This window comes from Engystomops pustulosus, chromosome 2 (assembly GCF_040894005.1).
Source record: "Engystomops pustulosus chromosome 2, aEngPut4.maternal, whole genome shotgun sequence".
Classification (NCBI taxonomy): Eukaryota; Metazoa; Chordata; class Amphibia; order Anura; family Leptodactylidae; genus Engystomops; species Engystomops pustulosus.
Genome location: NC_092412.1, coordinates 6,901,208 through 6,915,643, shown reverse-complemented (window position 1 = coordinate 6,915,643; position 14,436 = coordinate 6,901,208). Strand labels below are relative to the sequence as shown.

At 46.8% G+C, this 14,436-nt stretch overlaps 1 protein-coding gene across 1 annotated transcript in view; it reads right to left on the bottom strand.

Moving 5' to 3' along the window:
- Nucleotides 1–14,436, bottom strand: part of LOC140119779 (uncharacterized) — a 654,457-nt gene that overhangs the window by 638,731 nt on the left and 1,290 nt on the right. The window contains exons 2-5 of the mRNA XM_072139128.1: nucleotides 11,236–11,326; nucleotides 10,962–11,123; nucleotides 10,031–10,201; nucleotides 9,807–9,953 (exon numbers count right to left, since the gene is read on the bottom strand). Of these exons, the coding sequence (XP_071995229.1) occupies nucleotides 9,807–9,953; nucleotides 10,031–10,201; nucleotides 10,962–11,123; nucleotides 11,236–11,326 (571 nt within the window). The remainder of the gene's footprint in view (nucleotides 1–9,806; nucleotides 9,954–10,030; nucleotides 10,202–10,961; nucleotides 11,124–11,235; nucleotides 11,327–14,436) is intronic.

Here is a 14,436-nt window from a genome sequence, read left to right as displayed (position 1 = left end):
AGGAGGGCGCAACGATGGAGGCTACGAACATCTGCTTAACGCTTGTCCTAAGAAGGAGAGCAGAAAAACTTCCACTCCTAGACTGTGATCGGGGGGCAGCCTAGGAGCTCAGGTACTCCCTGTATGGTTAAGTTCCAATTGGCCTCAGTTCTTGGACATGCCTTTTTGGATTCAGGTTCTGCTGCAAACTTCATCGATTCTGATTTTGTGTCTCAGCTGTTCCCTTCTTTGATTCCGTCTGGTGTGGATTCGACCCCCCCCCCCCCCCAAACGGGTCAAATTCCACACTCTGCATGTTAAACTAGTAATTGGAGATATTCATGAAGAAATGTGTTCATCCTTAGTCATGAAAAATTTTACTGTAAACGTGGTTCTGGGATTGCCCTGGTTACAGACACACAACCCAGTAATAAACTGGGAAACCTTAGACTTTCTCTCTGATTTCTCTGATGTAGTTTCCAAACCCCTGTCCCTCCTCACAGGGACGTTGATTGCAAGATTGACCTTCTCAAGGATGCTAAGTTTCCTATGGGCCTAATTTATAACCTTTCTGTACCTGAGCGTGAGTCTTTGAAAAACTACATTGATGATAGCTTAGCCATTGGTCATATCCGTCCCTCTGAGTCACCCACTGGGGCTGGGTTATTTTTTGTAGAAAAGAAAGATAACTATGAAAAACTCTGGACCTCTTCCCCGGACTCCTGATCTCCTCAAACAGACCTCTGGGGCTCAGGTCTTTTCCAAGTTAGATCTCCGGGGGGCCTACAATTTGGTTTGAATCCGGGAGATGGACGAGTGGAAAACCGCTTTTAATAAACCCTTGGGGCATTTTGAATACATGGTCATGACTCTTGATATTATGTTTTTTTCCTCATATCTTACTACACATTAGGAGCACCTATGCCTGGTACTGTCCCGCTTACAAAAGAATAACATTTTCACTAAGATGGAAAAATGTAATTTTTGTGTACAAAAGGTTTCCTTTCTAGGCTATGTGTTTATTCCCGTGTTCAGATTATCACGGGTGTGCCCGCAATCTGAGACAGACGTGTTCCTCCACTCCAGGTGCTGCTCCGGACTCATCTGTCCTGGCTCCTGCTCTCCAGCGGACTGCCGTGCGTGTGTCCCCACCTCATAGGGCTTGCGCGCCACTTAGATTGCATGCAGCATCAGCATCTGGTTCCTGAGACTGCTCCTGCTGTGTCTCCCACTACCCTGGCTAGTTTTCCTGCTTCCGGCTTTATTACCCAGTGTTCCCTGCACATTGAACATTGACCGTCTCAATTTGTCACGGTCGATCCAAGGTGGCATTTATCATCGGTCTCCTCTCCAGAAAAGCCCTATCCTCGGCATCTCCTCTTTGGGACAGAGACAACCTGGTCACTGCTACTCACACTGCATTTCTGTCGGAATTCCGGTCCATGTTCAAAGAACCTGCACAGGCCTCCTCTGCCGAGACTGCGCTGTTGAATCTGCGCCAGGGGAACTCTTCCGTAGGAGAATATGCTGTCCAGTTCTGAAGCAGTCCTGTCCACAACCTTCAGGAAAGGTCTTTTTCTTCAAGTCAAGAATGCATTGGCTGCTCGTGACCTGCCGTCTATTCTGAGTGGTATTATTACCTTGGCCACTCTGATTGATGTGCCGTTTAGGGAGCGTACCGAGGAGTCACGCCACGAGCAACCCCAAGTCTGTCAACGACGTCTACCTCGCTCGGCTCCTACTTTCCAAAGGCCACTCCAGCCCCCGGCCGCACCGTCTGCAGAGGAGCCTATGCAGGTGGACAGAGCTTGGCAGTCTTCCCAGGAACGAGCCAGATGACTTCAGGAGAACCTCTGTCTCTACTGTACCACCCCAGAACACATCCTTCGTACTTGTCCACTCTGTTCTCAGTATCCGGGAAACACATGAACCTAGGGTTCTTGGGGGAAGTATCCCTTGATGAGAACAAAGCTTCTCCGTGTCCGAACATACCTGTCCTACATAGCTCCGGGACAGATGATCCGTTTCCAGCCTCTGCCTTCCTGGATTCCGGTTGGATGTCACTTTGGTCTCTCAGTACCATCTTCCTCTGGTCTGTCGCGAGAAGCTACTGGTCATCTCGTCTGTAAGTGGGTAGATTCTCCAGGATCCAATCCGGTACCGCACAGAACCCCTATGTCTACAAGTCGGGGTTTTGCACAAGGAGAGACTTTCCTTTCATGTGCTTGCCTTCCGCCGGTGCTCAACTGGCAGACGGGTGAAGTTCTCCGCTGGGACCAGAATTCCAGTCACGTTGTCTGGAACTGCCTTGTCGCATCGCCACTGTTTCACTTCTGCTGTCCTCCAAGCCTTTGTTGGGACTCCCTGCTCTATATGCAGATTTGCAGACGTTTTTGCTAAAAAGCAAGCAGAGACACTGCCGGCACATCAACCCTATGACTGTCCAATAGACTTGAAGCCGGGTACATCTCCTCCACGGAGTCGAGTGTACCCCCTATCTGTTCCTGAAACCCCGGCCATGTTGGCCTACATAAAAGAGAACCTGCAGAAGGGTTTTATATGCAAGTCTTAGTCCCCTGCCAGAGCAGGATTCTTCTTTGCGTCCAAGAAGGATGGTTCTCTCAGTTTGTGTATAGATTACCGCAGTGCCAAGGTTTTCTCCAAGCATGATCTGCGGGGGGCATATAACCTCATCTGCATATGTGAAGGTGATGAATGGAAGGCCGTCTTCAATACTCGGGATGGGCACTTCGAATATCTTGTAATGCCCTTTGGTCTCTGTAATGAATCCGGCGGTGTTCCAGGAGTTTGTCAACGACATATTCAGAGACTTACTTTATACCTGTGTTGTGGTCTACCTGGACGACATGCTGGTTTTCTCTGCGAACACCGAATCCCATCGGGTCCATGTACGGCAAGTTCTCAGATGACTAAGGGTTAATCGCCTCTCTGCCAAGCTCGAGAAGTTTGCAGTACTTCAGTGGCCTTGTCCTGTGGGTCTACAAGCTATTCAGAAACTCCTTGGCTTTGCCAATTACTACCGGCAGTTTTTCCCACCTTTTTCCTCCCTAGTATCTCTCATTGTGGCACTGACCAAGAAGAACGCCAACCCTAAGCTTTGGCCTCCGGTGGCTGAAGACTCGTTCAAGAAGCTAAAATTTGCCTTTTCATCGGCTCCCATTGTCACCCGGCCTGACACTGAGAGACCGTTCCTGGTAGAGGTTGATGCCTCATCCTTTGGTGCTAGAGCTGTTCTCACACATAAGGGTCCCAAGGGCCGAACTCTCACCTGTTGGTTCTTCTCCAAGACCTTTTCAGCTGCAGAATGGAACTATTCAATTGGTGATCAGGAGCTTCTGGCTATTAAGCTCACTTTGGAAGAATGGTGTTATCTTCTGAAAGGTGCTCATCATCCATTCAGTATCTATACTGATCATACACCTACTGTACCTTCAGACTGCTCAGCATCTCAATCCAAGACAGGCGCGTTGGTCTCTCTTCTTCTCCTAATTCAATTTCCTAATGCACTTCCATCCTGCAGAGAAGAATGTTAAGGCCGATGCTCTCTCTCGTGCCTCGGATGTTGTTCCTCCTGAACGGCTGGTTCTTGCTGCACTGGTGGACCTCCGACAACTACCTCCCCGCAAGACTTATGTGTGACCTTGTCTTCGATAAAGGATCCTGACCTGGGGACATTTGTCTTGTTTGGCTGGGCATCCTGTGGTGCAGCACTCTGTGGCCCTCATTTCCCGATTCTATTGGTGGCCTGACTTCAGGACGTTCAGGATTTTCGGGATGATAAAAACCTGCTGGTCTTCTATTGCCGTTACCCATGCCCACCTGCCCACGGTCTCATGTTTCTATAGACTTTATTATAGATCTGCTGCCATCATCTGCCAATACCGTTATCTGGGTGATGACTAACCACTTTTCCAAAATGTTCCATTTTGTCCCTCTTCCAGGATTGCCAGTTTCATCTTCCTGCTTCGTGGCCTTCCTTGGCACATAGTTTCAGATCGAGGTGTTCAGTTCGTATCCAAGTTCTGGAGGTCTCTGTGTAACCAGCTGCAGGTGAAATTGGACTTTTCCTCCGCCTATCACCCTCAGTCGAACGGCCAAGTGGAAAGGGTGAATCAGACTTTGGCTTGCTACCTCCGCCACTTTGTGTCTGCCCGTCAGGACGACCGGGCTTCTCTTCTTCCATGGGCGGAATTCTCCTACAATTCCCTGGACTCCACTTCTGCTGCTTCTGCTCCCTTCTTTGTTAATTATGGACTGCATCCACGGCCTCCTCTTCCGTTACCCGTGTCTGCTGTGGAGGACTTGGTACAGCATCTAAAAGGCTATCTGGGAACAAGTCCATACTTTGTTGCTCCAAGCTTCTGCTCAAACTAAGCGTCAAGTGGACAAAAAACACAGACCATCTACTGTTTTTGCTCCTGGTGACAGGGTCTGGTTATCCTCCATATACGTACGGATGAAAATCCCTGGCTACAAATTGGGACCTTGGTTCTTGGGTCCATTTGAAGTCCTCAGTCGCATCATCCCGGTGGCCTATAAATTGCAACTGCCTCCAGTTCTGATGCAGCCCTGTCCGCAACCTTCAGGAAAGGTCTTTTCTTCAAGTCAAGGATGCATTGGCCGCTTGTCACCTGCCGTCTACGCTGAGTGCTATTATTACCTTGGCCACTCGGATTGACTTGCGGTTTAGGGAGCGTACCGAGGAGTCACATCACAAGCAACCCCAAGTCTGTCGACGACGTCTACCTCGCTTGGCTCCTACTTTCCAAGGGCCACTCCAGCCCCCGGCCGCAGGTGGACAGAGCTTTAGCAAGCCAAAGTTTTGCAACTCCTTCCACGTTTCTCTCCTCAAGCCAGTCATCTTGAACCGGGTCTGTGCGGTGCGTAGTGTGCGGCGCGGGGGTCTGTGCAGTAGGGCTATTCTTACGCAGAGCTATAAATTAAGATTCTCTCAAAAATATCATAATAATATCACAAAGGTTCGGCTCTACACATATGAGCGAAAATGATGCTTCCAACTCGCGTAGCACCTTCTGGCTGGAATATCCAGCCTAAATCCTAAGAAATCGGTACTGAACTTAGCATGTCAGTTACCTTCTGGTTGTCAAGATTCGGGGCGGATGTTCCAGCTAGCACAGGCTGTGAGTTGAGTGCATCACACTTGCTTGTAAAGGGCTATATAAGGGACTGGGAGAGTTATTTAATATATTTATTAATGATATAGAGGTAGGAATTAATAGCACTGTGTCTATTTTTGCAGATGACACCAAACTGTGTAGTGTAATACAGTCTATGGAGGATGTTCATAGGCTGCAGGGTGACTTGGACAAACTGAATGTTTGGTCATCCACTTGGCAAATGAGGTTTAATGTGGATAAATGTAAGGTTATGCACCTGGGGGCCAATAATCCAAAGGCAAAATATGTCCTTGGGGGAGTAAAACTGGTTCGGCCACACCTGGAATATGCTGTCCAGTTCTGGGCACCGGTCCATAAAAAGGATGCCCTGGAGCTGGAGAGGGTTCAACGTAGAGCCACAAAAATGATAACGGGTATGGAGTGTCATGGAAAGATTAAAACAACTAGATTTATTTAGTCTGGAAAAGAGACGACTACGAGGGGACATGATTTATTTATTTAAATATATGAATGGTCCATACAAAAAATATGGTGGTAAGTTGTTTCAGATTAGATCAAATCAAAAGACGAGGGGGCACTGTCTCCGTTTGGAGAAATCAAGGTTTAATCACCGGAGGCGACAGGGCTTTTTTACTATGAGAACGGTCAATCTGTGGAATAGCCTGCCTCAGGCGCTGGTCACAGCAGGGACAGCAGAGAGCTTCAAGAAGGGTCTAGATGCCTTTTTACACCTAAATAACATTGATGGTTATGTTATATATAATTGTTTCCCCTAAATCCCTTCCTCATCCAATCCCTTCCCTTCCTTGGTTGAACTTGATGGACAAGTGTCTTTTTTCAACCGTAGAAACTATGAGAGGCAAGAAGTTACCAACCTTCAGAACCTCGTAAAGGGCCGACATACAGCTACATATCCTGTTCAACTACTCCAGGTATCCCAGTCCATTTTAAACAGATGGACTGGGATAAGGTAGGAATTATGTATAATATACAATTGTGTGGGTCTATTATTCCCAGATCGTGGGGTGAGACAGCTTTAAATCCAAAATACTTAGTACAGTATACTGTTAACCAGACCCTCAATGGGGCGTCCATTATCCTCTTGGTAATCCATTGAGTAAATATGGCCAATATGAGACCACTGGGTCCTTGCGTCTTATGGAGATGATGGATAGTTGGAGATTGGGGTCATGGGCTGACGGTATCAGGATGACAACACATGCAAATAATTTGACAAAACGGCTGTGCGCGAAATATTTTATGTTTATTAAGATCTAACTTATTTTGCTACACGTAAAATGTGACAACGTCTACTTCCCTGTGTGAGTTGTTGAATGAGCTAAAAGACTTTTTTTATAAGCAAAACTTTTGCCACATTCGAAGCATGTAAAAGGCTTCTCTCCTGTGTGACTTCTCTGGTGTCTCGAAAGACCTGGTTTGTCCATAAAACATTTCCCACATTCATCACATGAGAAAGGCTTCTCCCCTGTGTGAATTTTCCGGTGTCTAACGAGACTTGTTTTGTCAGTAAAAAATTTCTCACATTCAGTGCATGGATACGGCTTCTCTCCCGTGTGAATACTCTGATGCTCAATAAGAAGCCTCTTCCTGGTGAAACATTTGCCACATTCTGAACATGGAAATGGCCTCTCTCCTGTGTGAATTCTCTGATGCTCCAGCAGGCGTATTTTCCTGTTGAACGATTTATTGCATTCTGCGCACGTAAACCACTTCTCTCCGGTGTGAATTGTTAGATGATTTTTCAGATAAAATTTATGGGTAAATCGTTTCCCGCATTCTGAACATTCAAACGGCTTCTCCCCAGAGTGAGCTTTGAGATGTAGCACTAGAGTGGATTTTTGGACGAAACTTTTCCCACATTCCGTGCACGAAAATGCCTTCTCCCCCGTGTGGGTTAAATGATGTTTTTTCAAAGATGAGTGATGGGAAAACCATTTTCCACATACATCACAGCAAAATATCTTCTCCCTTGTGTGAACTCTTCGATGTTCCACGAAAGCTGCCTTATGGGTAAAACCTTTGCCACAGTCTGAACAGGAATACGGCTTCTCCCCCGTGTGAATTCTCTCATGTAGTTCGAGAGTTTTTGCATCTATAAAAAACTTCTTGCATTCTGAACATGTAAATGGCTTCCCTTTTGCGTGAATTCTCTGATGTTGAATAAAAGCTGTAGCCCGGGTGAAGACCCTATCACAGTCGGGACATGGAATTGGCCGCTTTTCAATGTGACTTCTCTTGTGAATGGACATGTCATGTATCTTATTAGACTTTTCCCCACATTCAGAAGATGACCATACTGGTGGCAGTATTTGTGCAGTTTCTGATTGATGCTCTTCTACTTCATGATTGGTAGGTGGTGGAAGAGGTGGATGGGAGCCATACATCTGTGTTTTACCTAGAAAAAAAATAAAAATAAAATAATTGATATCTGTACGATAACCAAGACTAGTATCACCATACAGCTTACGGATGAGAGCTGGGTGTAGAGGATATACATACTTACTACGTCCGGTGACTAGAGATGTTATCTACTTGAATAATGACAGAAGGAACAACAAATCTAAGTGTGTGATCACATCACTGATATCTCATGGAGACCCCATCTATGTCTATACATTTTTCAGCCCAGTATGGCAGCTACACAGAGCTGAGACTCGACTCGAGAAACTCGAGGAGCAGACTTCCCTCATTCCGCAGAACGTTTAGCTTGACTTATCTTGTCTAGTTCCCTCTGTCACTTGTCCCCTATTAAAGCTCCACATCTTCAAACTCTTCCACTCATTCTTTTCTTTTGGTACGGTCTACAACCCCCCTCATCAAACCTAAAGGCCCTCGATCATTTTGGGTCCTGGCATTCCCAACGTTCTACAAATACAGATTTTTGGTCACTTTAAAGAGTAACTGTAATTTCAGATGATTTTATAATATTGTGTGTGGGGTGAGGGGGGTGTTTCTAATATACTTTTTTATTTGTTTTTTCTAAATTAAGGAGAATTTCTTAATAGACTGCAAAGTGCCTCCCTCGTTACAATGTTCGGCTAAAAATTTCCTCCATTTTTACTCTTCACCACACCAAAACTCATCTCCTTACTATCCAACGTTTCTGATACTTTTCACTCCTCCATGAAGACCCAAGAACTTACCACAAAGACAGAATATCATCAATCTTTTTGTTGAAAACCTTTATTGTTCCCAAAACCAGAAGCGGTCTCTTGTCTTCTCTGCTTCGTTACCACTTCCCTCACACCTGATGTAAGACCCACCTCGTCAATGCTGATCTTTAAAAAGCACTGCAAAACTGTATTATATTTTTCTCAAGGCTGTTTTAGCTATCCCGGCCTTCTGGGCGGTGGCGTCGGAAAGTCAAAATTCCGACTCCGATTCCCAAATTCCCCTAACCCTGACTCTACAACCTTATTTTTCATACAACCAGCGGTGGATACAGTACAAAAGATCATTTAAAAGGATATTTCTTAATTTTCACGAATACTAAGCCCATACTGCATTGATCACACTTTGGAGTTTGTCCATTTTATCACGACTCGGACTCGACAGCCCTGCCTACCCTCCGTACATGAATAAACTTTGAACCTCTCCTATGAATTTCCGTATACAATCAGATTATGGATGAATCTAGATGACCTTCACTCCAGGTTTGTCCACCAATGGACATAAAATGAATCGCCACTACAATCATCAAACCAGACTTAGAGGCATTTCCTGTGTACAACAGCTGACGTCAAGGTGGATATATACTCATTGCGCCAACGGCCATTCAGTGTCTTTCCGGGCCATGGCCACAATTATACTAGCACAGATTGTAGGAAATTTTATGATAGTTTAGTTAGTTCATTGATAAAGGCCAGCGGACAGACTCTCGAAAAGAACACCTTCAAGAAACCAAGGTAAAAAAACCCACAGACTTCCACAACTTCAGACCAATATGGGGGTCTTCGACAAGGTCATACAAGGTGTACAAAGTACAACCAGCATCCTAAGAACAGAAGAAGGTATCTCCAACCAATGTGACACAGTCTGACAGGGGTACATTAAACCCAGGGAAGAAAACTTCTACCTCCTACCAATGTCCTCACTCCAGCGTCAGAAAAACCCATGAAATGGTCAAGAGTTTGGAGCAGTGCATAAAGTACAGGAGGTGGCTTCAAGAGGTCCACATTCCCAATATACTCCATGTTGTCAGAAAAAGAAACTGAGCCCGACAGGTGCGTGCAGATGAGCCTAATGATACTTAACAGTCCCTACCGTAGCCCGTTGCCCATGTAATTTTGAGAAGAACATAAAGCCTGTACGGCCCTAGAATTTATCTCCAACGGTAGCCCAGAGGACATCTCTCGTTAAAGGAAAGCAGGTTACAGCATGTAGCAGAGCACTTGAAGTTACAAATACTTCGGATATAGATCAGGAAGATTTCCTCTTACCTGATGATGTAAGGGGCTGGTGGTCCTCCATCACGATGTCCTTGTACTGGTCCTTGTGTCCTTCTAGATACTCCCACTCCTCCATGGAGAAATAGACAGCGACGTCCTGACACCTTATAGGAACCTGACACCCACAATGACACAGTCATCACCCAGACACCTCCCTTGTGTTATTGTACAATGTCCCAGCATTCCCGGCAGCGCTCACCTCTCCGCTCAGCAGCTCAGTGATCCTGGAGGTAAGTTCTAGGATCCTCCAATCATCTATCAGTGAATGAGGTGGAGGCTCGGTGATGGAGTTCAGGGTCCATCCTCCTGAGACACACTTACTAGACTTCTTCACTACTGTGTAATCCTGTGGATGGGGAGACACTCCAGTCATTTCCCGCTGTTATTCCTAGAGATAAGAGCCGTGTCCTGGGAGACTCTTACCTCTCCGGTTATCAAGGAGATGACCTGCATGGTGAGGTCCAGGATTCTGGCAGCCATCATGTCTTTGTCATTCTCAATCTTGATATTCTTATCGAGGCTCTTGTGTCCTTCTATGTACTCCCACTCCTCCATGGAGAAATAGATAGCGACGTCCTGACACCTTACAAGAACCTGACACACACAATGACACAAAAGTAAAGTGCAAGGCCGACTATGGAAACTTGAGGCCAAACTGGCCACTAACAACACAAAGGAGGTCTGGATTGGTATAAAAAAAAAAATTACTGGCACGGGGGAAAAACTCGAGCAAAGTAACGATTGGATACACAAGACTGAGGACCTTAATCAATTTTTTAACCGCTTTTCAGGTGGTTACAGACATCAGTGTTGCACCTCCACCATCACCTACCACTGAAGCATACACCCAGGAAATAGTACTGGAATTAACTGGGGACGTAGTATGTCTAGCTCCGTCTACGCTCAAACCTATCAAGGCCAATGGACCTGATGGACTTTGTCCCAGACTACTCAAAACACGTGCACACGAATTAAGCCATGTGCTGACCAACCTCTTCAACTATAGCCTACAACGAGAGGTAGTCCCAAAAATATGGAAATGATCATGTACGAGACCGTTACAAAAAACGAAAAAACCAACTAACTACAGTGATTTCCTGCCAATCGCCTTCACCTCCCACATAATGAAAACCTTTGAAAAAGATACTTTTGTTTTACTTGGAGGCGGTGAAAGGCAGACTTGACCCGTTACAATTTGCGCTGGGGTCCTGGGTTGTTTTCCCCGATTCCCTGGCTCAACAGTGTGTACAAAAGAATATCCCGACTGAGATCAATAAAGTTTTGTTGTATTGTATCACCCAGACACCTCCCTTGTGTTATTGTACAATGTCCCAGCATTCCCGGCAGCGCTCACCTCTCCGCTCAGCAGCTCAGTGATCCTGGAGGTAAGTTCTAGGATCTTCTGCTCATGTATCAGTGAATGAGGTGGAGGCTGGGTGATGGGGCTCTGGGTCCATCCTCCTGACACACGGGGGGTCACACACTCACCAGACGACTTCTTCACTACTGTGTAATCCTGTGTATGGGGAGACACTGATCACTACATAGATCCTAAGAATCCTTCACCTCTCCAGTCATTTCCCGCTGTTATTCCTAGAGATAAGAGCCGTGTCCTGGGAGACTCTCACCTCTCTTGTAATCAAGGAGATCATCTCCAAGGTGAAGTCCAGGATCTGTGCCACCACATGGTCCATGTCCTTCTCCATTTTCATTGAGTTACTAGAAAGGAATAACAATTATAAATATAAAAGCTTTCTTGGTATAGATTTACATTTCTTCACTCTCTTCCAAATTCTGAACACCTCTAGAAATTGTGTATCACGGCTCCTCATGAACTCTAGTCTACGAGTAGGACATGGTCTACATTCTAACGGACCAGAACTGTGGTCGACTGATCAATGAAACTTATTGCGTTGAGTGCAGCCACTTCCCGCTGATGCCCACAACGTACATGTTACATATGTCTGGAATTGGGTGACTCTAAGCCCTACAGAGAGGATAGCACACGGATACACTACAGCCCTACAGAGAGGATAGCAAACAGATACACTACAGCCCTACAGAGAGGATAGCACACAGATACACTACAGCCGCAGCCCTACAGAGAGGATAGCACAAGGATACACTACAGCCCTACAGAGAGGATAGCACACGGATACACTACAGCCCTACAGAGAGGATAGCACACAGATACAATACAGCCACAGCCCTACAGAGAGGATAGCACACAGATACAATACAGCCACAGCCCTACAGAGAGGATAGCACACAGATACACTACAGCCGCAGCCCTACAGAGAGGATAGCACAAGGATACACTACAGCCCTACAGAGAGGATAGCACACGGATACACTACAGCCCTACAGAGAGGATAGCACACAGATACACTACAGCCGTACCCCTACAGAGAGGATAGCACACGGATACACTACAGCCCTACAGAGAGGATAGCACACGGATACACTACAGCCCTACAGAGAGGATAGCACACAGATACACTACAGCCCTACAGAGAGGATAGCACACAGATACACTACAGCCCTACAGAGAGGATAGCACACAGATACACTACAGCCCTACAGAGAGGATAGCACACAGATACACTACAGCCGCAGCCCTACAGAGAGGATAGCACACAGATACACTACAGCCCTACAGAGAGGATAGCACACGGATACACTACAGCCCTACAGAGAGGATAGCACACAGATACACTACAGCCCTACAGAGAGGATAGCACACGGATACACTACAGCCCTACAGAGAGGATAGCACACAGATACACTACAGCCCTACAGAGAGGATAGCACACAGATACACTACAGCCCTACAGAGAGGATAGCACACGGATACACTACAGCCCTACAGAGAGGATAGCACACAGATACACTACAGCCGTACCCCTACAGAGAGGATAGCACACAGATACACTACAGCCCTACAGAGAGGATAGCACACAGATACACTACAGCCCTACAGAGAGGATAGCACACAGATACACTACAGCTGCAGCCCTACAGAGAGGATAGCACACAGATACACTACAGCTGCAGCCCTACAGAGAGGATAGCACACAGATACACTACAGCAGCAGCCCTACAGAGAGGATAGCACACAGATACACTACAGCAGCAGCCCTACAGAGAGGATAGCACACAGATACACTACAGCCGCAGCCCTACTGAGAGGATAGCACACGGATACACTACAGCCCTACAGAGAGGATAGCACACAGATGCACTACAGCCCTACAGAGAGGATAACACACAGATACACTACAGCCCTACAGAGAGGATAACACACAGATACACTACAGCCCTACAGAGAGGATAACACACAGATACACTACAGCCCTACAGAGAGGATAACACACAGATACACTACAGCCGCAGCCCCACAGAGAGGATAGCACACAGATACACTACAGCCGCAGCCCCACAGAGAGGATAGCACACAGATACACTACAGCCGCAGCCCTACAGAGAGGATAGCACACAGATACACTACAGCCTCAGCCCTACAGAGGGGATAGCACACAGATACACTACAGCCGTAACCCTACAGAGAGGATAGCACACAGATACACTACAGCCGCAGCCCTACAGAGGGGATAGCACACAGATACACTACATCCATAGCCCTACAGAGAGGATAGCACACAGATACACTACAGCCGTACCCCTACAGAGAGGATAGCACACAGATACACTACAGCCGTACCCCTACAGAGAGGATAGCACACAGATACACTACATCCATAGCCCTACAGAGAGGATAGCACACAGATACACTACAGCCGTACCCCTACAGAGAGGATAGCACACAGATACACTACAGCCCTACAGAGAGGATAGCACACAGATACACTACAGCCCTACAGAGAGGATAGCACACAGATACACTACAGCCCTACAGAGAGGATAGCACACAGATACACTACAGCCTCAGCCCTACAGAGGGGATAGCACACAGATACACTACAGCCGTAACCCTACAGAGAGGATAGCACACAGATACACTACAGCCGCAGCCCTACAGAGGGGATAGCACACAGATACACTACATCCATAGCCCTACAGAGAGGATAGCACACAGATACACTACAGCCGTACCCCTACAGAGAGGATAGCACACAGATACACTACATCCATAGCCCTACAGAGAGGATAGCACACAGATACACTACAGCCGTACCCCTACAGAGAGGATAGCACACAGATACACTACAGCCCTACAGAGAGGATAGCACACAGATACACTACAGCCCTACAGAGAGGATAGCACACAGATACACTACAGCCCTACAGAGAGGATAGCACACAGATACACTACAGCCGCAGCCCTACAGAGAGGATAGCACACAGATACACTACAGCCGCAGCCCTACAGAGAGGATAGCACACAGATACACTACAGCCGCAGCCCTACAGAGAGGATAGCACACAGATACACTACAGCCGCAGCCCTACAGAGAGGATAGCACACAGATACACTACAGCCCTACAGAGAGGATAGCACACGGATACACCACAGCCCTACAGAGAGGATAGCACACGGATACACCACAGCCCTACAGAGAGGATAGCACACAGATACACTACAGCCGTACCCCTATAGAGAGGATAGCACAGATACACTACAGCCGCAGTCCTACAGAGAGGATAGCACACAGATACACTACAGCCGTACCCCTATAGAGAGGATAGCACAGATACACTACAGCTGTACCCCTACAGAGAGGATAGCACACAGATACACTACAGCTGCAGTCCTACAGAGAGGATAGCACACAGATACACTACAGCCCTACAGAGAGGATAGCACACAG